The 22381-nt window shown below is 40.6% G+C and overlaps 1 protein-coding gene across 1 annotated transcript; it reads right to left on the reverse strand.

Moving 5' to 3' along the window:
* Positions 1–7945: 7945 nt before the first annotated feature.
* bco2b (beta-carotene oxygenase 2b) lies at positions 7946–13055 on the reverse strand. The gene is given in 13 exon segments (XM_041940690.1): positions 7946–8062; positions 8276–8386; positions 8728–8910; positions 9247–9384; positions 9528–9695; positions 9817–9977; positions 10741–10869; positions 11011–11113; positions 11379–11494; positions 11714–11925; positions 12018–12216; positions 12360–12518; positions 13025–13055. Coding segments are annotated over 13 exon segments (1827 nt in total).
* Between the last annotated feature and the right edge of the window lie 9326 nt (positions 13056–22381).

Below are 22381 nucleotides of genomic sequence, written 5' to 3' on the forward strand. Positions count from 1 at the left end.
GGGAGAGGGAAGTCTGGGCATCCCTGCTTAGACTGCTGCCCCCGCGACCCGGCCCCGGATAAGCGGAAGATAATGGATGGATGGATGGATGGATGTTTGATGACAAATACCAGTACTTCTACTTTATAACCACCATAAAGTCTTTATTCAGACAGACACATGGAATTTGATTTTTATTGATTGATTTTGATTTGATTTGATTTGGATTTTTATTCATTGATTTTTTTGAATATACCCAATTGTAATGATGCTGTCCCAAAGTTTAAAGGGACAGTGGTGTGGGGGAGAGGGGTAGGGGGGTGAGGGTAGAGTTTAGGGATAAATAGAAGGAAGGTTAGAATGGCAAGGAGGGAGGAGGAGGGTCGAGGTGTTGAGGGGAGGAGGAAGAGGGAACTACTGTTACCCAAGTTGAGCATCCAGCAGCCTCCTCCACCTCAGTGTCGCCCTCACACGCCTCATAAGCCTTGTTCTTCTTCTCCTTTTTTCCCTCCATTGTCTTCCTTTAATGGCCTCCTTCTCTTCTTTTTCTTTCTTTTTCCTTTCCTCCTATTATCTTGTTTCTAACATGGGGGTTGCAATTAAAATTTCATTGACATGTCATGCTCAATGACAATAAAGAAACTTGAATCTTGAATCTTCTCTTTGTTTTTCCCTTCTTTCTCTTTCTTTTTCCTCCCTTCTTTTTCTTTCGTTTTCCTTTCCTCCTTCTCTTTCTCTTTCTTTTTCCCCTCTTCTTTTTCTTTCTTTTTCCTTTCTTCCTTCTCTTTCTCTTTCTTTTTCCCCTCTTCTTTTTCTTTCTTTTTCCTTTCTTCCTTCTCTTTCTCTTTCTTTTTCCTCCCTTCTTTTTCTTTCTTTTTCCTTTCTTCCTTCTCTTTCTCTTTCTTTTCCCCCTTCTTTTTCTTTCTTTTTCCATTTCCCACATCTGTTCATCTGTTGTGTTGCTGGATGCATATTATGTTCAAACTCCCACCTCTTCTCTTTTTTTTCTCCTTCTTGTTTTCTACCCTTTGCCGTCCCATTTAGTCTGTCTCTCCTTGTTCACATGTTGTGTTACCCTCATAATTAGTTGGGGGTCTATATATCACTGCATGGCTGACAGCTTTGTGATATGTTGAATCTTGTGCATACTGCAACAATAAGAGCTCCCTCTCTCTCCACCTGACCCAGCTTGTCTTGCCCTTGCATGCATGCAAGATTGTTTGTTGGTGGTGTTTGGTTTGTTGTAAAACATGAACTTAGATGTGTTAATCACTTATTTCATGGCTGTTCTATATTTAAACGCTGATAAAGAGCAACAGACAGAGCTGATCGTAGCATCTCGATGACTTCAAATAAATTCAAAATTACCACCCAGACACGTTTCTCTTCGTTTTCTCCACTTGGAGATCGATTCAGTCTGCTTTGTTTTCATTGATTGTTTTCTTCAGGGATTGCATTCATAAACATCCCCCAAGAATCTCATTCTTTCCTGCAAAACCTCTGAATTAGTCGGCTATTGACTGGACTCCCACTTCCACAGGAAAACAAGGTTGGTCTGTGTTACAACACCACAGGTGAGAGTGGAGGTTTCATTACAGTTTAAAAAGCAACCTTGTGAAAAGCTTCCTCCTAAATTTGGTTTGATCCTCAACCATGCAGTTTAGAAAATGTGGTGACCTTCAAGGCTGGTGTAGACTTTGTGCATTTATGGATGATCTGTTTGAGTGTTTCCAGTAAATCAATTTGACAACAGCCTTTAAGCAACCTTCATTATTCACTAATTAAGTAATTCAATTGCACAAAATGTGTTGCTCTCCGTTTATCTTTATTTATTGGATGTAATGCGGTTTCTAGGGGATGTACCGTATGCACTCTGTATATTCAGCTTTTATGATGGACAGTATAATCAGTGCAGTCTACAGGCAGCTAGACCTACCTCGTTTTCCAGTGTTCAAAACATTCAGGACCAGTCACACTCAAAATGTAGAACCATGTTCATGGAGGGAAATGTGTGTACTTTGAAATTTTCTTATACATTTTATATACTTACATAAGTTCCAGCAACATATGAAAACTGGCTACATTACTGAGTATCGCAATTAACAATCAGCAGCATTTGTTCAAGCTGTGACAAAGACAACACTTCCCGTGTCCACGTTTTGAAGGCAGGGGATTTATCTGACCTTCACTTTGTAAGTATTTTCACAGCAGACATTTCAACATGTTATAGAGGGAAATCAAAGATATAATTAATAATATTATATTTGACTGCATTCCACTTAGGTGAGCTAGTTCCAGGGTGCTGGTATTGTTCATGATCCTGCACCTTTCTGTTTCTTGACCTCATTATATTTTCAAAACTTGGATTACATATCCATGATCGCTTGTAAATGTATTCTCTTTGGTTTATGTTGCTGCTTTTTGCTTTTACTTGACACACTGAAATAATCCACTTAGTTGCCACCAGGCAGCAGCATTGATCTGTTGTTAAACCCACCTCGCAGCTTCATCCAACATTCACTTTCCTCACAGTGTAGTTCTAATCTTCCTTTGTATAATCCCATTGATTTAATCCACCCAGGCTACATGAAGGGATTTCAAGACACCACACTTCCATGACAGCCAGTTTGTGTTAGTTAAAGGATTCGTTTGTCATGTGCAAATAAACATCTTAATACCATTTGGGAATAGATGTGTCACTTTCACAGCTGCTTGGGATTTGAAGAATTGCTTGGTATATTTGAAAAGAGTGCTTTAAAGGAATAGCTTTTAGTTAATAATTAGCCCGAGCTATGTATGTACTGTCCACAGCAGTGTACTGCTGCCAACATGACAAAATATTTGCCTCAGTAGTTAGTTTCTAGTTAGCTAGTTAGTTAATACTTTCTTATTATAACCAGAATCTTGTTTTCACAAGATAGGTCTATTTTTCAAGTTATTGACATATCTTCTTTCTAATTTTTACCAAATTCCATTTTTTTTCCAAGAAACCTTTCTTTTCGTAACAGCATATATCTCCTACTAATCATATTAATCTTATTATGTCATATAACTTAACTTGATATAGTGCTGCAACAAGAAACTCACCATCTGAGAGCAAACACAGGAATAGACGAATAAACAGCAGGTTCAGGTTCCAGCTACAGAAGCACTGTAAGTTGCTAATAATGTTATCAATTCACAGAAAAAAAAGTGAAATGTAGCCTATGTCTGTGGTGTGTATTATGATTATTCTTGTAAAAGTTCCATGAAAGTGTTTTGTACTCTTATTCCACATACATTTATTCTCCAACGCTATTTCATTTTTCATTCATTCATTTCAGAAACGTCTTTTTCCCGCTCTTGAGTTAACCTGCGCCCTCAATTTCCGAGGAACCCTGAACGCAGCACTTGCCTTATCCGCGGTAGCGCTCGATGTTCGCCTGGAAGCTGAGACGCACATCGGCGACGACGGAAAGCCCACTGTCATGTCCTCTTCTGTTAAAGCGATGTATGACACACTCAGCTCTTCGACACACACACTGTATGCCCTGTGAATAGAGGTTAGCTGTCGTTGCTTTAAAAATCCTAACGTTTGCCAATTAACGTTGCTTAGTATATTAGTAGGCTGCTAACGTAACATTTCATTTTCTTAGATTGTTTTCGCTTTATGTCAGCTGGTTAGCCCAATGCCAACCGCTGTATTAACTGTTTGATGTTGAGTTGACTAACTAAATGGATTAAACATGAGTTGATAACATTATATTCAGCCATATAATCTAACTTGTATAATTGACGTTAAGGGGTGAAACCATCAACTAAGTTGACGGTAGCTAGCTAAACAAGATAGTTCAAGATGGTGTCATTAGCCATCTTAGCTAATCAGACAAAGATTATCATGTATGCTAATATGTATAATGTTGTGTCATAATGTTGACGTTAGTGCAAATTTCAACTTTTAACTGTTAATACTGGTGTTAATATTTAACATTGTTCATTTAAATAAATCAGGTGACATCAGTGAGTGTCTAACCAAGAAGCTGGCATTATAAATATAGGTCATAGTCAAGTCAGTTTTATTTATTTAGCCCAAGATCGAAAAACATAAATTTGCCTAAAGGGGCTTTACAGTCTGAACAGAATACTATAGACCGTAGGAAAAGGCCCCCACCATTTCCACTGTTAATAAAGGCCTATTGTAGCACAAGTATACTGTAGCACCCTGTGATCATACTGAGAGACAAACAGACCTCTGTGGCTGACAAACTACCCCTAATCCAACTGTGTAATCTGATTTCACATGTGCAGTAACTTTACGTCTCAATGAAAGAAGCAACACCAATGGCAGGAAAACTGATTCCACCAGTGTTCAACAAGAGGGCAGTGAACAACAACAAAGGCTCCAAACAGACAACATCCCAAGAGGTAAGAATAGCTGCTGGCAAGCTCCTTTTTCCTGAGGACACTTCCATTTAATCATTTACAACAATAAGATCATTTTTATTGAAGTAGTAAAAGATGTTCTTTTGAGTCAGTGACAGCTCAGAAAACACAGTATTCTAATAGATGCTTAGATAAAAAATGAGGTCAAAGAGCAAGTGTCGTGCTGAATGTGTGCCAGAGTTTTTATGACTAAGTTAAAAAAAATAAAGGTTAAAGTAGTGTTTGTGCAGAAATGGTACAGTATTTTCTACTGCTTTTGTATTATCGAGAATTTCACTAGTTTTCAGATAGATACTGTACATAGACAGTTTTTTCAATGAGTGAATTATGTTTTAGTGAAACCCGTCTCCATTGCAATAGATTGAATGTGCACCTGCAAATCAAGACAAATCGCCACCAAAAAAGAAAAAACGTCCCTCTAAACAATCCACTTTGGAGTCAGCAGATATATTTGAGGCTACAGCTGCAGGTATGTGCAATGTCATACTGCCAGCCACACAAAGTATTGTGTCTGTCTCAAACATTTCTTCTTCCTTTCATTTCTTGCTTCCAGACCTGTAACTTGCAGCCACAACTCATTAAATTAAATGGCAATTCAGTCTGATTGTCAAGCTAAGATATTTTTTGCCATTGAGTGAAATTTGCAGCATCCCTCCTGTTTTGCTTCCTGTTACAGGTACAAGTAGAGAGGTCAGCATGCTGTTTTCAGAATTTGCTGAAGTATTAAGGTACGTCATATTAATACAACTACAATGTAGATTAGACTGTACAAAGTAGTGATCCATAGCTGCTCAATCTACTCTTTATTATCCACTGTATTTTAAACCTTGAAAAATATGCTCACATAATGTCAAAGTTATGAGCTTTCTATCTGAAAATGGTGCCAATAAAGCATTGAAGAAAATAAAAGTGCACTATTCCAGCGAGTTGCTGGCTCTCAGGTAGACATCAAAGGGAAAAGGGAAAAGCCACACACTCAAAACTTGAATACAGACATTTTATTTTAAATTCAATTGATCTGTTTTCCTCCTGAAACAGAAAAAGATGTATTGGAGTGTTTTTTGATGGATCAATATGAAACTTAGTACATACATTCTAGGTCCCAGAGACTGAATCATAATGACTCTGGTGGCCACCTGATTCTTTGTTTACTGCCACAAACAGGTCAAGTTTCTTTCAGTTGTTGCAGAGAGCGTGCAGGGGCAGAGGGGTTGGTTGGATGTGTATGTCAGTCTAGTCTGCCTGACTCATTGATCCTTTATCAGACCGAGGGTTGTGCAGGTAGAATCTCAGGCCATGACCATGACTCTGAAATATCAGTAACTGTGCTGTGTATTGATAAACCATGGTGCTATCCGTTGTGTTGAAGTAGATTTATGATTGCACCTTTTGCTTTTTGCATTCTGTCAGTTTCATCTTGGATCTATAATATTCACTAAACTATATGCTATAAGTACTCTCTTCTATACTATATTGTAGCCTATATACTCTAGAGTAGTATCAACTTCATGATCAGTGACAACGAGCAACATGTAGTCACAGGGGAACAAGAGGATCATAGAGACACACTGTTGCCTGTAGCATTCCTATAATAATTCTCTAGTATTTCTATGATCATTCAGTAACATCTGTGCAGCTGAAAATACACCTCCACACAGAGCCACCTCTGTGACAAAACATTTTATGGGAGACATGACTACAGATTTAGTTTGTACTGTAGATGTTTTGGTGTAAGACATCCTGCAATAATGTCCTTTGGCATTTGTACATGGGTGTGTGTTGGCTAATGGCGCGGGGGCAGGGAGGCGCTCCCATTGGGTGATCCCTCGTGTTAAAAATTAACAAATCATCGACTGCTCAGTCATATGAATATGCAACTCTACACTTGGTTTAGCCCTTCATTGTTGCTATTGCAAAATAATTTGCTTGACACTTTAGACGTGTCTGTCACTGAGACCACTCACGAGTTCAGTGCACATTGACATGCGCTTGCTTTTTACCTCATATTGTCAGAGTCGCACTCCTTTCATGTCAGTGTGTATGGTTTGTTGCAGTGAAAGAGCTGCAGCAGATACCTCACAGATGAAGGCGCTGGATGGCCTTTTGGCAGAAGCTCAAAGCCTTGAGTCCTACCTAAAAGAGAAGAAAAACCATCTGAAGCAAACATTGGCTCTAATTGCTGATAAGCTGCAGGGTTAAATCTGCTGCATGGACTGTCACCTAGGTGGTGAAACAGACCTATTATTTTCCTGAGGAATGGCTTTCTTTTGTTCTTTTTCTTTTTTTTTTATGGATTGTACACGTGTCTTCTGCAGTTCATGTTAGTCATATTAACTAATACAAAGTGCCAAGCTTCATTCAACGTGGCATTGCTTTGACTGTCAAGAATATGTTTACTGTTATGAGTTTATTGAGTTAGCAGTTTTAGTAAAAAGTAATTTTGAATAGGATGTTAATTATTTTTCCTCCAACCTAAACAGATATCACACTTTCACTTCACCATGCTTACAGTTTGTGAAATAGCCAAAATGTAACTGACCAAATGTTTTTTATGTTTCTAAAGGATATAGAGTGAGAGAATGCTCAGTATTCACAAACATATGTCTTAGTGCTTGTAAAGAATTAAAGTGCCCATAAAATACAAAAGATGTTTATGTTAACATTGGTGTTATCTTAAATAAAGAGGGGCTGAGGGGAAAGCCCGCTCCCCCGACACACACCAAATAAAGAAAACCAAAGGGGGATATGAAAGAAAAGAAAATACCTGCTTTTCACATGAACCACCTTTACTTTGTCTGCTCTATACTTAACAGGTTGTGTTGAATAATGAGCAAGCCAATAAAGGCATGTACACCAGATGTTTAAGAACAGTTTTTTTATTTTTATTTAGAGAGCATTCATAGTGTTTCATGTGTTTTTAGAAGAGTACATTTTCATGAAGTCCTCCACTCGTCATAAATAAAACATTCAGTAAGTTAACATACCAGAGCTTTCTTCAACACATGAGCCGTGTGGAAAACTGCATTTACTTATAAGTTTCTGTTCTTACAAACTAGGATGCCATTAAATGAGTCTTTGCTAAGCCTGAATATTTTCTCCTGTGTAATTTGTTTTGATTGCAGTCACAGTGTCTGTGTATATCACACTTTGAATTTCCTTCATTTTGACCCAGATTCCCTCTTTCAGCCGCCCACAGCCTGTACCTGAAAGTGTGAATGTACTTGAATTGAAATATTCAAAACAATCGTTGAAAGAACGAAAAAATATATGTATTTACAACAGGACATGTTTTCAAAAGGTTTCTTACTCAACTGAGCAGCAATATAACCTACAACATGAACAACTTTCAACTTTTTAACTTTTTTTTCTGCTCACATGTCTAAGCAAACTATACATTCATATCTGCAGGGGCCTCTAAAATCATGTGTATGATGAGACAAACAAACTTGACAGACAATTTGCACAGTGTATAACTTCTACCATAAGCTCTATGTATCCATGTGAGGTCAAAGGTGCATCAGTCATTGATTTAGCTCCTCACTGTCTACGTCGTGGCATTGAATGTCCCGTGGAAACCGTAGGGGATGTTGACAGGCACCGCAGCCCTGCCCAGCTCCTCAAATGTTTTGGCATCTAAAACCAGGAGGAACGTGCTCTTGTCCTGGAAAGAATTGGCACACAGAAAAAAAATACTTTGTCATTTAAGCTTTCCAGAATATTCCTTAAAACAAAAAAGGTATTGTGACCTGCGACGCGAGTGTTTTTCAAAACCAGGCTAAAAGTGTCGTGCGGTTGCCGTTACAAAATGAGAAATTGATTGCCTTTATCTGAGGTACAGCTCTTTGTCCAAAATATGTCACTGAGCCTGACTGACCTTATTTGGAGTGATGACCACAGACAAGACCACCCCATCATCCTCCTCTGTGGCGTTAGGGGAGGGTACGAACACTGGTTCAGAGGGATAAACACCGGGTTGTTCCCACACCTGTGAGAAAATACAGTAGTTGCACACGAGGCTTAGAGTTCAAGTTTGCTGCAGTTTTACTTTACTTTTACATCCTTCAAATCTTAAGGTATGTTACTGATTGATTCAAACTACTATAAGTACTACAAATTATATACAAATTGAAAAACATATGCAAATATGTTCAGATCATTGATTTTTGTTGTTCCGGTAGACTGGAAGTTATATTCCTTTTCTTTGCTACAATATTAAGACTCTCGACCACATTTTGGGCTACATCTGTCACTAAAAAAAGTCATTTTCGCCACGCTGTAACAACTGGAAACTCTCAAAGAGAGAGATATAAATTTAACTCCACTCACCTTCATGTGATTCCCTTGTAGGTCCATCTTGATCAGCGTGTCTCCCACAAGATGTCTGAAGCCACAGCCGTAGAAGTAGCGGTACGGTTTTGTGTTGTACTTGCTATAGTTTATCTGAGGGAACTCCAGGCCTCCATACAGATGCAGATCCTCGCCGTGGAGGTCCTCGTGGGTGCACAAGACCTACACGGAGACAAAAGCAACATAGCTAATGAGACTGAGGGATCACTGGCAGTTAGAGTGCTATAGGTAATTTCTGAAATGAACAGTGGTGTCAGTCAATTTAATGTATTCACGCTCCCAAAACAGCTGAGTTCCAGCATGATGACTTCATTTGAAATAGTGAACAAACATGGACCATTGGACCCAGCAACTTGTTCCACAGGGCTGTCATAAACCTGTATGTTGGAAGACAGTGTCCTGTCTGTAGTTGCTATCACTGCATCAACCAAAGTGGTCAGTTACCTAACGATGCTCTGTGCAGTATCCTGTGCTGACTCGTGGATATCAGCTGCTTACCTTGTTCTTGCCAATTCTTGTAGAGGTGGCAGCGCTGTTGGGGCGGGTGTTCAAGTTCTGGTTGTAGGGTGTATCGTGGTCCACATTGAGAGGAAGGACAAACCGTTGTGGGAAGACTCTACACAAGGTGTTATACACCTGGTGGGAAAATATGAACATCTGCTCAGCCTCAACAAACCAACCACCGTTCAGCTGAACCAGAAGCAACTTCTGTTTGGACAAGTGGTAGCAGTGCTCAACATACAACTTGTTGAGCACTGACCTTTACTTAACCCGCTCACCTCATCAAGTGCTTCTCCAGACTTGCGCAGGTTCTGGATGTTGTAGTTAGCGATTACCTGGCCATCGTCTGAAACACACATGTCTAGGATCAAGAAGCCGTTCTCCTCGAAAGCATTGATCTGGTGGAAGGTTGACAGCGGCTTGGCAAGGTACTTGACGGAGCTCACCTGGAACGCAGGATTGAACAAAAAATTGTCATATTCCCAACTCATATTTATTTAATATACAGTCAGAGCACAGTGAGCAGACTGCACTTAAGAAAACTCAAGCTCCGGGTTAGAGCCTTACCACGCCTGTCTGCTTGTCAATCAGGTGGAAGATCGTGTTGAGTTTTGGGTCCCAGAAAAAGCTATCACTGATGCTGCTCCCTGTCAGCTTGCCTGTCACAATTTTCAACAGGTCCATCTTGATGGGCTGCTCAATGAACACCACGTAGTTTTCAGACATCGCTACAAGAGATTGAGGAAAACTGCATTAGCTCTAATTCTGAGAGTGGGATTCAGTTGTAGTTGGCATTGTGTTCAGACATTTTCATGAGAAAACTAGAGATAAACCAATCCAACCTTTTCTCTCTGGATAACGATTCAACTGAGAATTTAATGAGCTGAAACGATTTGTGGATTAAACAATAAGTAGATTGGCTGAAAAATAGTCATCAAATATTTTGATTTAGCAAGAAAAATAGTGAAATAATGCTACAACTTCTCAGCTTCCAGCTTCTCAAACTGGAGGATTTGCTGCTTCTCTTTCACATATATCACGAACTGAACAAGTTTTAGTTTTGGACTTTTAGTCAGACAACACCTTGGGCTCTGCAAATTTCTGACGTTTCTTAGCTCAACCGAATTATTTAATAGATAATTGACATTTTTTTCTACAATGAATAGAACTGTTATTGCAGGCCCAGATCAGGGTTTAAGGTTAAAGTTAAGGTTGCTGTGGCAGTTGCTGAGTCGACAGCCAGTTGAGACTGAATGAATGCAGAAACAGAATTAATCTTGCCTGGCCAGTACCCGGTCCACTTAACAAGGTCAGTAAGTGAGTAAGTAATACCGAGCCAGCGTATAGGATCAGCGCATCCTTGGGGGAAATCTTTGTAGACATCTTAGTAGAATACACATGAAGATTGAATCTAACTCCTCTAAGTGGATCCATTGTCAAGGCTGCAAGGGTGAAAGAATGGGTACTTCGAGTGCGAGAACATTGGCTCACCAAAGCTGTGGTAGTAGGATGGTTTGGTCTTGTCCACTGAGGGAATAGAGCACAGCACTGTGGCTCCCTCCAGAGTTTCCTCCGCTGTGCTCTTGGTCGGCGGCACTCGGATGATGTTGTAGAACGCGCCTGTCAGCGCAGATACAATTAGTTTTTGCTGAAGATCATCAGACACGTGGTGAGTAGGGTTGCTGTTTTGTACACTTAGCTCTTAATATACAGACTTTTTAGATGCTGTGCAAACAAACTGATGTGGTTTTTCTAAAGAACCTTTTGGGGTGTAGGAGTTGCCCATGTTGTACGTTGTTCCATCAGGCTCAGTGTGAGGGTGTGCGGTCGCTCCATTCACAGCAATGAATTTGCTCCAGTCCACCTAATAGGCACAAAAACACAAGAGTGCAAGACTTTGTTAACACTTTATTTCGATTTTAGGACTTTCTCCAGCAGCTAATCCTACATTTTTAGAGTGACAGTAGTCTGCAAGACAGCTATCAATGAAGAATAATGTACTCGTTTATGACTTGCCGTTGCTATCTTTTTTGCACCAGGCCAATAAAATGAACTGATGTGCGCAGATATCTCAGCAGAATTGTCAACTACAGCTGCCTGTCTTACAACTGCATTCAACATCATGTTACCTTTTTAGTTGCCTCTAATGTCTCAGGGTCCACTCTGTGCATGAAATTGGTTTCCGTGCTGACGTAATAATCACCTTTGTAGGTCACAAAGCTCACATTGCCGTTATCTGTGGGCTCTAGAGGGCAAGAAAAAGATGCCAAAGTTAATGATAGCACTCAAAAAACGCAGGACAGGTCAACCACAACAATAACTCACTGCTCACTCATACTCTGTATGTGTCGCACCTTTATGGAAGTAGACTTAACAGACTAAGGAAGCTTACATTGAGATAACACGCTACTTGCTGCAGTAAACAAGTCTGGTTCCTGTTCAAGAGATTTGATAAAGTACTCACTCGGTAACTCAAACTTTGACAGGAAGCGCTGGAAGAAGTTTTTACACGGGTCTGGTGTAGTGATGGTGCCAAGCTCTGACACTGCGATGCGGTTGTTTTTATTGTTGGCTTTGTAGCTGTCACTGGACAGGAAGCGGCTTTTGTAAGTCACCTGACCATTGGATATTTTGAACTGGTGCAAGAGAGCCATACCATCAAACCAGTGGTTGAACCTGGTAGGAATGGAGAGAAGAGGAGAAAGGAGTCAGCTTCATGGCGGTGCGGGTACAACACATGTATCAACACTTTCAGATGTTATACTCACTTCTGGTTTCCGATCTCAAACTTCCCAGGCCCGTTTCTTAAAAAGCTCCCGTTGATCCATTCTGGGATTTTGCCAGTGATGTCAGTGCTGATGGGCTCAGGTGTGTCCTCCACCGAACTCACAATCTTCTCAATGCAAGGCAGACCGTGCACATCTGTGAAGTAGTTGATGTTCTTCCTAGACTTTGATTTTTTGAGTGCTATGCAAAAAAGATAGCAAACTGTATTAAAGTGCAAACCACAGTCACATTTACTACATGTAGAACAGGGGACTCTATAATCATGAAAGAAAAGAATTTATTTAAAAGCAAATTTTGCACCACTGGTAGACTCAGGAGCTTACCTGAGGCATTGTTCTGTTGATGTGTGTGGGTGTCCATGGCTGTAGCTTTGTGTCTTCAGTATGTAGCAGTGTCACAGGCTTGCGCACTCCTCCTGCTGATGCTGCTGTTTCTCCAAGGCTTGCTCTCAGCTTTATACTGTCCTCCTGGCTGTGACGCCCCTTTGAAACAGACACACGCAGGCAAGCAGAAAGTGAATTCATGCTTATGTAAGCACCAAAACAGGAATATTTTGTAATCACAAGGCAACTTTATTCACAGTGTCAAAATCACTATGGCAGCATTCATCATTTATGCCAGAAGATATTTATTCCACATGGTAATTCATGCAGTAGTTTGTCATGCTAAATATGCATAGTGATGGAGAGAGCAGATGAACTTTGATGAAGTGGCAGAGAAATTTTTGTAGAAGGACACAAGCAGCCTCTTTTTATCTTTAGTATTGTAAACTTGTATTTCTGGAATAAAGCATTTGGGAATTTCTTCTTGCTAAGTGGGATTTTCCTTTTTGGGTGTGTGTATAGTGCCAAGATATCTGCTCGTCGCACTGCAGTTCACCTATGCACAACACCCATAAAGAGGTGTACCAGCTACTTTATGGTTTTCTGTGGGGTCACTGAAAGGTGGATCAGTTTATGGGAAGCACAGGGGATGCAGACTTGTTCACCTGTGTGTTTCTTCACAAAGGCCGCAGACATTTTTAATTGCCCATCTACAAGTGGTAGTAATTAATCATCCGAGTTAGCACCTCATGGGGGAGTCACTTGAGATGCAGATGATTTCTTAAGCTGGCTGTTTGATTAGTCTGTCTTTTTTTAAAATAGAACAATATTAAATAGAATAGGCCTGAATTATAGGATCGTTTTTAATATTCAATTTGCACCTTCTCTTATTGTCGGGGCATAAAAAGTTTGCCGCCAATTCTCAACAAATTACTTAAAAGTACAGAACATCTTCTGTGTTCTCTTTATTATTTTATGGTCGAAACACATAAGAGCTTTATCAGCTCTCACTTATCTATGTCAATATGCATAACCCTTGGTTAACACTATATGTAGTATGGGTGAAACAAAGGCCATGGGTACATAAGGTTCATAACGGTAACCTTACAATTAAGGAGTTATTCACAAAGCATCTCAGCCCCGAAGACAGCTTGTAAGGTGAAAAACTGTGAAGAGCAGGGAGGAGGACTTTAAAGAGGCTGAAGAGTTTCTTAAGCAGACGAGAAAATGGCAGAAAGAGAAGGAGGCAGCGTCAATATCCTCCAAACACTCAATGTCCACGAGTTAGTGAAACACTCCAGTTTAGATCACGCAGGGCAAATGTTTGTGGTCGATCTCATCAGAGATAACAGCAGAAATGCAAGTGACCCCGTTTCTCCAGCCACTAAGGTGGCAGAGTGATCACACAGACAACTACAGCGCTGCCACGGCCTCGTCTTATTACAGAAGGCCATTCATGGATAGCGGGCTTGTTGTGTGCGTTGTGTTGTTGGTGTAACTGATGGGACGGACATCTACATTATCACACCATCAGCAAGAGAAGACACTGCTGTCAACAGGAAGAGTTACCGCAGCATCAATGCTCAAATTGTTTTCTGTGCCGACAACAAGATTTTGGACATTGCTGCAGAATGGCCAGTCTGACCCCATGATTCTCACTGTGGAAATGTCACAGCATCGAGACTGACTCCAATGGCTTGCATGTTAGCTGTCCAATAGGACGTTCCGCGTCTCTGTGAACAACTATGACTCCTCATTTTCATCTGCTAAGCATGCCGTGCCTCAGGCATCGCTTTTGGGGCCAGTTTGGTTTTCTTTAAACATGCTGGTGATATGAAGATATAGCAGCCTGTTCGATCCACAGACCGTGGGACGCTGACTTCACTGAATGATTGCCTTTGTGGTGTCAAAATATCTTCTCTCGCTGAACTCAAACAAAACAGATCTTTGTTATCGGGTCCCAATATAGCAACAAAAATTCTGCCATCTACTGGCTCCATATTGTTGTAAAGAACATCTGATTTGACAGTGATGAAAATTATGAGCAGCACACCACAAAGCTGCCACATCTGTGTTTTCATCTCCTAGAAGTGCAATCTATCTGTAACCTGAACACAGAGACCATCTTACACACCTCCATCTCATCACGCCTGGATTACTGGAATAGCCTTTTTACTTGCCTGAACCCAAAATGTATTGCTCGACTCCAGCCTGTGAAGAGCTCAGCTGCCAAGCTTTTAACCACAACCAAGAGGGCTGATCATCTTCACACTGGCTCCCACTGTTTTAATGGCCTTGTTAAGATTTTACTGATTACTTTTCCGGCTCTTCGTGGCCTCTCTCCCTGCTATCTCTCTGATCTCTTAGTGCTCTACGTGCAGATATGTACTGCAGGCAGAGGTGTTTTGTCTGTTCCAGAGGGACAGAGCATTGGCAGTCGAGGCTGCAAGTCTCTAGAAAGGAAATCAGTCTGGCTGAGTCAGTGACCTAAAAGTATGACTAAAGCATGCTTCGACTGGAGAGACTTACATGATTTTACTTTTTTAAATTTCCTTTGAACTGCCTTTATTTCCTGTGTTTTTCTTACCTTTCTCCACACTCGTTAAAACCTGATGTGTTCATGGCTTGTCTGTTTTATTTTGCTGCCTCTGTGATGCACTTTGTAACAGAGATTTTGAAAAGTCTGATATTTACAGTAACAAAATCTGCCTACCAGCATCTCTAAAGCTACCTAAAGCAGTTAACATAATATCTTGTTGGCTTAATCCGGCGAGAAACTCAAGTCTAAATCAACAATTTGCATTTTATGATGGTTCAGTGCTGGACTATTTCTTGGCTCGGGGCAGGTGCCAGGTAACCAGCAGAGTTACTGTGCCTGGCCAACAAATAGTCTGGCTCATAAACCACTTCCGGGCCAGTCTAGCTCTAAACTAAGATTACTAATGCTGACTGTAGCTACATAATAAACCTGCACATTTCAGAGTGGTATCAATATTCTCAGTTTATGAGCTACAATTAAGTGAATAACTGTGTTGCCCAAAAATGTCTAACGATGCAACATTTATTTCTTGCATTTAATCCTGAGTTTCCTAATTGATGAAGCTGGCTTTCCAGCCTTGAATCAGTACATTGCTGTCACCTAGTCCCTGCCAGTTAAGTGGTCAACGGTAGGAGGCTATTAAGCTTTAGGCATTGTTGCAAAAAATACAAATACTTCTTAGGTAAAAGTTCAGACTTCAGGGCAAACAGCTTTCCTGGCTTTCTCCAAAGTTCCAAAATACATTCACCAAAACTCACATTTATTCCTTTTTTAAAAAAATCTTGATTGTTTAATTCTTTCTTTCTCACTACATGAAGCTATTATTGACTTCCCAGCATCTTGTGAAGACACAGTGAAGTTAACTGGCACTATGACCATACATGCTCTAATTACTGGGTGGCTGGAGGTGCTGTTATTTGTCAAAGCACAGTTACTTTATGTGAAACGTTATGCTGACCTAGACTAAACTGACTTTGCTCCAGTTCCATATTTAATGTGAGACTAGAGCTGATCGCCCAAGATAATAAGTGAATTCCAAAATGTTGAACCATTTCTTTAAAATAGAAAATGTTTTTTTTTTTTGAAAATCTTGAAATGATCATTATCATTAAATGACGCAATAAATAGTAATAAATAAATAATAAATTACATGGGCAGCTGATTCAGGCGCTTGTGGAGACTGTTTTGTTCTTGGCACAGGCAAACGAAGCAGAAAATAGAGGGAAATGCCCAGTCACTGCTGTCCCAGTACATTTGATCCCACACAGAACGGCTCTGTGGTGGGGAGCGCTCTGGGCAATGTGCTTCACAAACATCCACTCACACACACAACAAGGAGAAATCTGATTCAGTAGGCTACAACTTCTAAACCCATGACTGTTGCTTCTTAAAGGATTAAAGTGCAAAAATCCAGATGAAGTCATATTTGCTTGAATTGGTGTGTTGCAGGGTTCTGGATACACCTGCTGAAACTTTTGAATCCAGGTTTAGGGTGGCTGTGTGTGACTTCATTATCTTTAAGTAAAAGTGCTACAGATCTCTTTATAGCCCCGTCACCTCGAGGGTTCAAAGGCTTTTCCCAACATGGCTGAGATATCTTTATCTCTCAAGAGGCCATGTACACTGTCACAAGTGTAAGGAGGGGTCAGATGGTGAATTGGGCAATGAAAGGATATGTTTAGTCTGCTACACTGACAAAGACACAAAGAAGTTTTGCATTGATACCATCGTCAGGCCAGAGGAAATCAATAGCAGTAAGGAATAGGCTGGGACTTTATTACAGGCTGCAAGTCTGACCTCTTCAGTGTACGTATAGTTGTAATGTCTATGTGTTTTTGTGGGAGTTTATGGTATAATGTGAACTGTAAAGTGAACTTCTGTTTTGTACAATAAAGTAATAAATAAATAAATGGACAAATGACTCTTTTGTACTAAACGATCTCGTTTGTACTTGAGATCGGTACTTCAGGCTATGCACTCGGTGCTTAGCGTCGGAGCAAACACAGACTCACAAGGCTCAGACATGCTCCAAGCAGTCATGTTAGTTCATGGAGCTGTAACACACGCAGAATGTGGCTTGGCATCATTGAGGGAATAAGCAACAAGCGTATGTTGCTCCGAAACCTGTATGTACCTTTCGGCATTAATGTGCCTTAACAGATGTGCATGTCACCCCTGCCATGGGCACTCTGACACCTCCGTACCATCGCAGATGCTGGCTTTTGAACTTTGAACTGACGACAATCTGGATGGTCCTTTTTCTCTTTAGCTAGGAGGACATCTCATCTAGCGGGTTTTCTTTTATTATTTTCTGCGCTGTAGATTCATACTGAAGACACCAAAAATATAAATTAACGTATGAAAATAAGAAGTAAACAGAAAAGTGTTTAACAAACCAAATATCCTTCATATTTTACATTCTTTTAAACATCCACCGCAGAGGAAGCGTTGGTGTACAGTGAACAGCCCTATTCGACTACTGTGGTAATCCATATCATGACAAGAACTGCTGACCTTATTAATCTCACAAGGGAGAATTTCACTGTTACAGAAGCTCTTGGGGGGGGGGTATCAATAAAGTATCAATAAAAAGAATTAAAAAAAAAAAGATATCCTATGTACAATGATTTGAAGGAAAAATAGAAAAAGTGTTATGCTTAGCAATAAAATAATATAGCTATGGCAAAGAGTATAAAAATAAGAAATACTAAGTAAAGAGAAACATCAGTATGTATCATTACTTTGAGACGTGAAGACCAGTCAATGTGGAAGATTTCAAGAACTTTGACTTTATTTTTAAGTGAAGTAACAAAAAAGAATCAAACTCTATGATGGCAATGGCTGTTCTGACTATCAGCCCAGGAAAGGAAGCAGCAGTTTTACCTCTGCTGCACAGAAGTACATAACAGTTACCAGCTTCAGAAACCACCTCAGATTAGAGGCCACATGCTTTGCAGAGTTCAAGTAGCAGACACAACCCAACATGGGCTGTCCAGAGGACACTGCATGCATCACGCCTTCACGTTATACTGCAGAATTTTTGATATTTTTCCCACAGCTCGCTTGCGCCATCTGCTGGCAGAACAGCGTCATGGTCAGAGCCAAATATCCATCATAGTGGACAGGAGAAGGAAAAAATGATTTCAAAATAAAAGTAAAAAATTTCTTAGAAACGATAACAAATCATTAGTGAATCAGTATCGGATAAAGCAAACCGTCACTCCATAGAAAATTAAGATAACTTCTTGAAGCTGGTTATTATGATCATACAAATTCCATTATTTTTAAATTCTCATGTTTTGAAGTTTAGAGACTTGGTTTATTATAGAACAATGCAAATCATGTTTAAAGTAAAAAAAAAAAAAAAAAAGAAAGAAAATCAAATAAAACACTACCAGTAAGTTTTTCATAGTTTCTGAGAGTAAATATGAGTTGAGAGATGGAGGCAAATTTGTGTTACCAAAAGCTAAAAAAAGAAGTTAAAAGAAGATGTGTTTCTTTTAAAGGGGTTCAGCTGTGGAATAGTGCTGATCTTAAACTTAAGCAATGTACTTCTTTTGTTATGTTCAAAAAATCATTATGTGGATTTATACTTACGAGTTATGGCTGTAATTGGAAAAAAATGGGAAAAGAGATATGTATGTGCATGAGTATGTATGTATATACATATATATGTATATATTTTTTGTTCGTTTTTTTCTTCCCACTTGACACCATGAATTGTGTAGCTTACGATGCATAGTAGGCGGGCATTAATAAGCTTTGCTTCTGCCTGAACCTTTTTCAGTCAAAATTGTTTTTTTGTTTTTGTTTTTTCTTTTGTTGTTTTGAAGTGTATAGATGACTGAAATAAAACTAAACTAAACTAAACTAAACTAAACTAAAAAAGATATTTTTTCTATTAAAATCCGCTCTAAAATTAAGTAAGAGTAACGTTTTACATTTTAGAGAAAATGAAACAGGAATCGCATTTTCGTCTACTAAACTCATTTATTTTCACTTCCGTATAACGTCATGTCGGGCAGCGCGCGCCCGCCTCCGCACCTCCACACGTAGCGCGTGAGCCTCCTTAAACAGAGCGCCAGTGTGCGTCGCTCTGTCAGAGTGCCAGCTCCGACAGACAGGTAGCGCGTCGCCCTGCACCCATTATCAGACTTTTAACCTGAAACAGCGGCGGTTATTCTGCCTGTCCCAACCAGAGAGAGAGAGCAAAACACCCAGCAGAGGCAGTGTTAAACCTGAATGGCATTAGTTGGAGACGTTATTGTGAAGGCTTTGACAAGAGGTTTTTATTGTACTGTCCTGTTAACTTTTCGCTCTGTGTCCCTCTGTTAAAGGGGAGCGTGAACGTGTCGCCTGAGGGAGGACAAACACACCGTCTCCGCCGCGCCTCGCTAAGGTATGTTCAACCGTTGAGCTGAGCTTTTCTCGTTTATCTGCTCGTTAACGACCATCTCTTACGGTAAAATTCCTCGTCCAAGTCTGACTCGCTATCTTTAGTCAGTCTTTAACTGGGGTACACCTAGTAAAAAGCTCACAAGCAACCGGAGCAACTCTCTGGTTCATGTGCTGAGATGAACAGTTGATACCTGACGCACAACAGGATGCAGATTTGGAACAAATGTGAATATGTTAGATCAAAGGTAGACAAACGCACGCTAAGTGCCTCGATATTATTTATAGTTCAGCCATTAACAACAGTTTGTGTCTGCTGTGTGAACGGTGACTGTGAACGCAGCATCGCTGCTTTGTCCAAGAGGCCTCTGATGGACTTACATTACAGTAGTATAAGTATGCACAGATTACTCTGGAACATGTCTGCATCATGTTCTAAACACAACACTGGATATATTTTAGCTTCAGCAGTCACTGTTTTCTCTATGTTCATATGCTTCCTTCTGTAAGCTAAGACGTGGTGGAGGGTGGTGTCCCTCTTTCCTTTGCCTGTCCCCTGGGTTTCCTCATTTCTGCCCCGTGTCTGTCTGTGCTGAGACAGGTGTTGCTTTTTTATTGAGCCGGTCTATATCATGACTCACTTCTTGCGGGCGAGTAAGGCCCCTTGAGACCGCGACCCTGGTGACACACCTGTGTGACAGATGCAGATGCCTCCGTGCAGGTGGACATTAAAAAGCCTTCCGGTGCATAAAAGTGCTGAGCGGGCCCAGATCTCAGCACGCTTCAACAGCTCCACTGTGGAGGACGTGTGAACGCAGTGCTGTCTGCCACCAGAGGCAAGACACTAAGTGCACAAATATGTCTTGGAGGAATGCTGGTCCCCCGCAATTATGCACAGAATTTGAAAAACTGGCGTTGTTAAGATGAAAAAGAGACAGTGTCAGGCAGCAGAGTACGTCCTGCAGACAAGCACTGTGATCCATAACCACAAAAAGACCCTCTTTTTTTTTAACCAGGTCTACCTGATGGCTACCAATGACTGCTCCAATCTTAAATATTTCTCTGCAACTGAGACAGCCTTCTACTTTGAAGGTAAATTTATTTCATACTTACTTCATTCTCAATAGGTAAATAATATGGTAAAGTATATGTTATATAATGTTTGTGTATAAATCCTGAAATTCTCTTTTGTTGTCCACTTGTTGTCTATTTAAAGTGGCTGGAAAAGGTAAGGAAATTCTTACATTGTTTTATATGATTTATGATATGTATATATATATATATATATATATATGTGTGTTTGTGTGTGTGTATTCACTAAATGTGTAGTCCTAGGTAATACATGTGTGGCTTCAGTTTCTGCATGCATTTCTCCTTCATCCTCTTTTATAGTAGAACATATTAGTAGTGACCGTGCGTGACCCTCCTGGTGTTGTAACATGTTTTTCTAAAAACGCAGATTTAGAAGAGGACGCTTTCGATGAGTCTGTTCTACCAATATGTCAGCATCTGATCCGAAGCTACAACAACAAGTTCCTGATTTTAAACGACGAAGAACAGTTCGAAGCACAAAACCTAACTACAGCGCAGCAGCGTCAGCCTGGTAAGACGCAGCCAAATACAGTAACTTATTGTCCTGTAATTGAGCCTCGGCGGTTTCATGAACAGAGCATTGTACTCAGCTCTGAGGCAGGAAGTGTTCACTTTCCGCTGGCCAACATGACACACAGAAGTCTTGTGAGAAATACGAGCAGCCAGACAGTACGCAGTGAGGCGCCGTGTGTGTCCCCTGAAAAAAGCATGGAAGCCTCCTTTCATCACATGTTAGGAACATCATCACGTATGAAATGGACACATATATGTGTCTTACGGTAGTGCCAAACCTTCCACTTACTGATCAAAGCTATTGATCATAGAGCCTTTTGAGCTATTCTTTAAACAGACAAGAAGTGAGAGTGTCACGGCCCAGCTAAAGGATGGACGAAGAAAGGGACGACGTGCAGAAGTAGTCACTAAAGATACATTTATTTCAGTTACTAAAGGTAAAGACAAACAAAATACAACAAAAGCCAACAGGGTGGAAGCTGGGGGGAGAGACAATGAGAGCAGGCTGCTGGTTGTAGCCGTGGAGGAGGTCTACACAGGTGCCACCACATTACCTTATCAACCCTCGCCTAAGATATGCAAATCACTGCACTCCACCTTTAATTCACTGATATCAACGAACGTCTCGTCTTTGAACATTGTCAGTCATGGAATTTCTATTGGTACAAAGAAGTGACATTTGGGTCTCGAACATGTTCAACGCTTCACCTGCGAGGCTTCACCACTGCGCCGCTGAGCCAGGCGGAGTTCTGAGAGAACTGTGTGTGTCATGTCATGAAGTGAGTCACCCCACGGGGGTTATGCTGCGGGACGCTTCACTTAGTAGAACTGATAAAACCAGTCCGATGAGGGAAAGTTCAGGAACAGTCTGAACCTGTCCTTAAAGCATCAGGATCTTCAAACTGTCCTGCCCATTAAAACTGATCCACTGATGGTGCATTTCTTTAGTAATGATTCTGGGGCATGCTGCCTTTCCCTGTGTTTCCTCTTTAGACTACAAATTCAACATCAAGATTTACAACGATTCTACGAAGGGGAAGGGGAAGGCGGTCATGCTGTATGTCAATAAAGATGGCAAGAAGATGGTGGCATGCTGCAACGATAAGCATGAAATTTGTCCTGAGAGCATGGTGAGTGGAAACAAATGATCTACAGTTATTTACAGCGTGTGATGTGAAGATCCACATTCAGTGTTTGCCATCAGAGCAGCCGCACGGAGAGCCTAATGTGTTTCAGGTGGCACAGTTCTGACAAAGACAGACAGTTTTTAAAGTTTAGGGCCTCTTTCTTGCAAATGTAGGTGTACTTGACACACCTGTCGATCATACTGTAGAACACATACTACAATATGTGTGGGCTGAGACAGCTGCATGTCTGTGGGTTGAGATTTGAGTCATGTCTGTTGATAAGTGGGTCAGATTGGCAGGTGAAACAACAACAAATGACTTCCTGTTGTATTTAGGGCACCAGCGAACACTTGCCC

This window comes from Chelmon rostratus, chromosome 7 (assembly GCF_017976325.1).
Source record: "Chelmon rostratus isolate fCheRos1 chromosome 7, fCheRos1.pri, whole genome shotgun sequence".
NCBI lineage: Eukaryota > Metazoa > Chordata > Actinopteri > Chaetodontiformes > Chaetodontidae > Chelmon > Chelmon rostratus.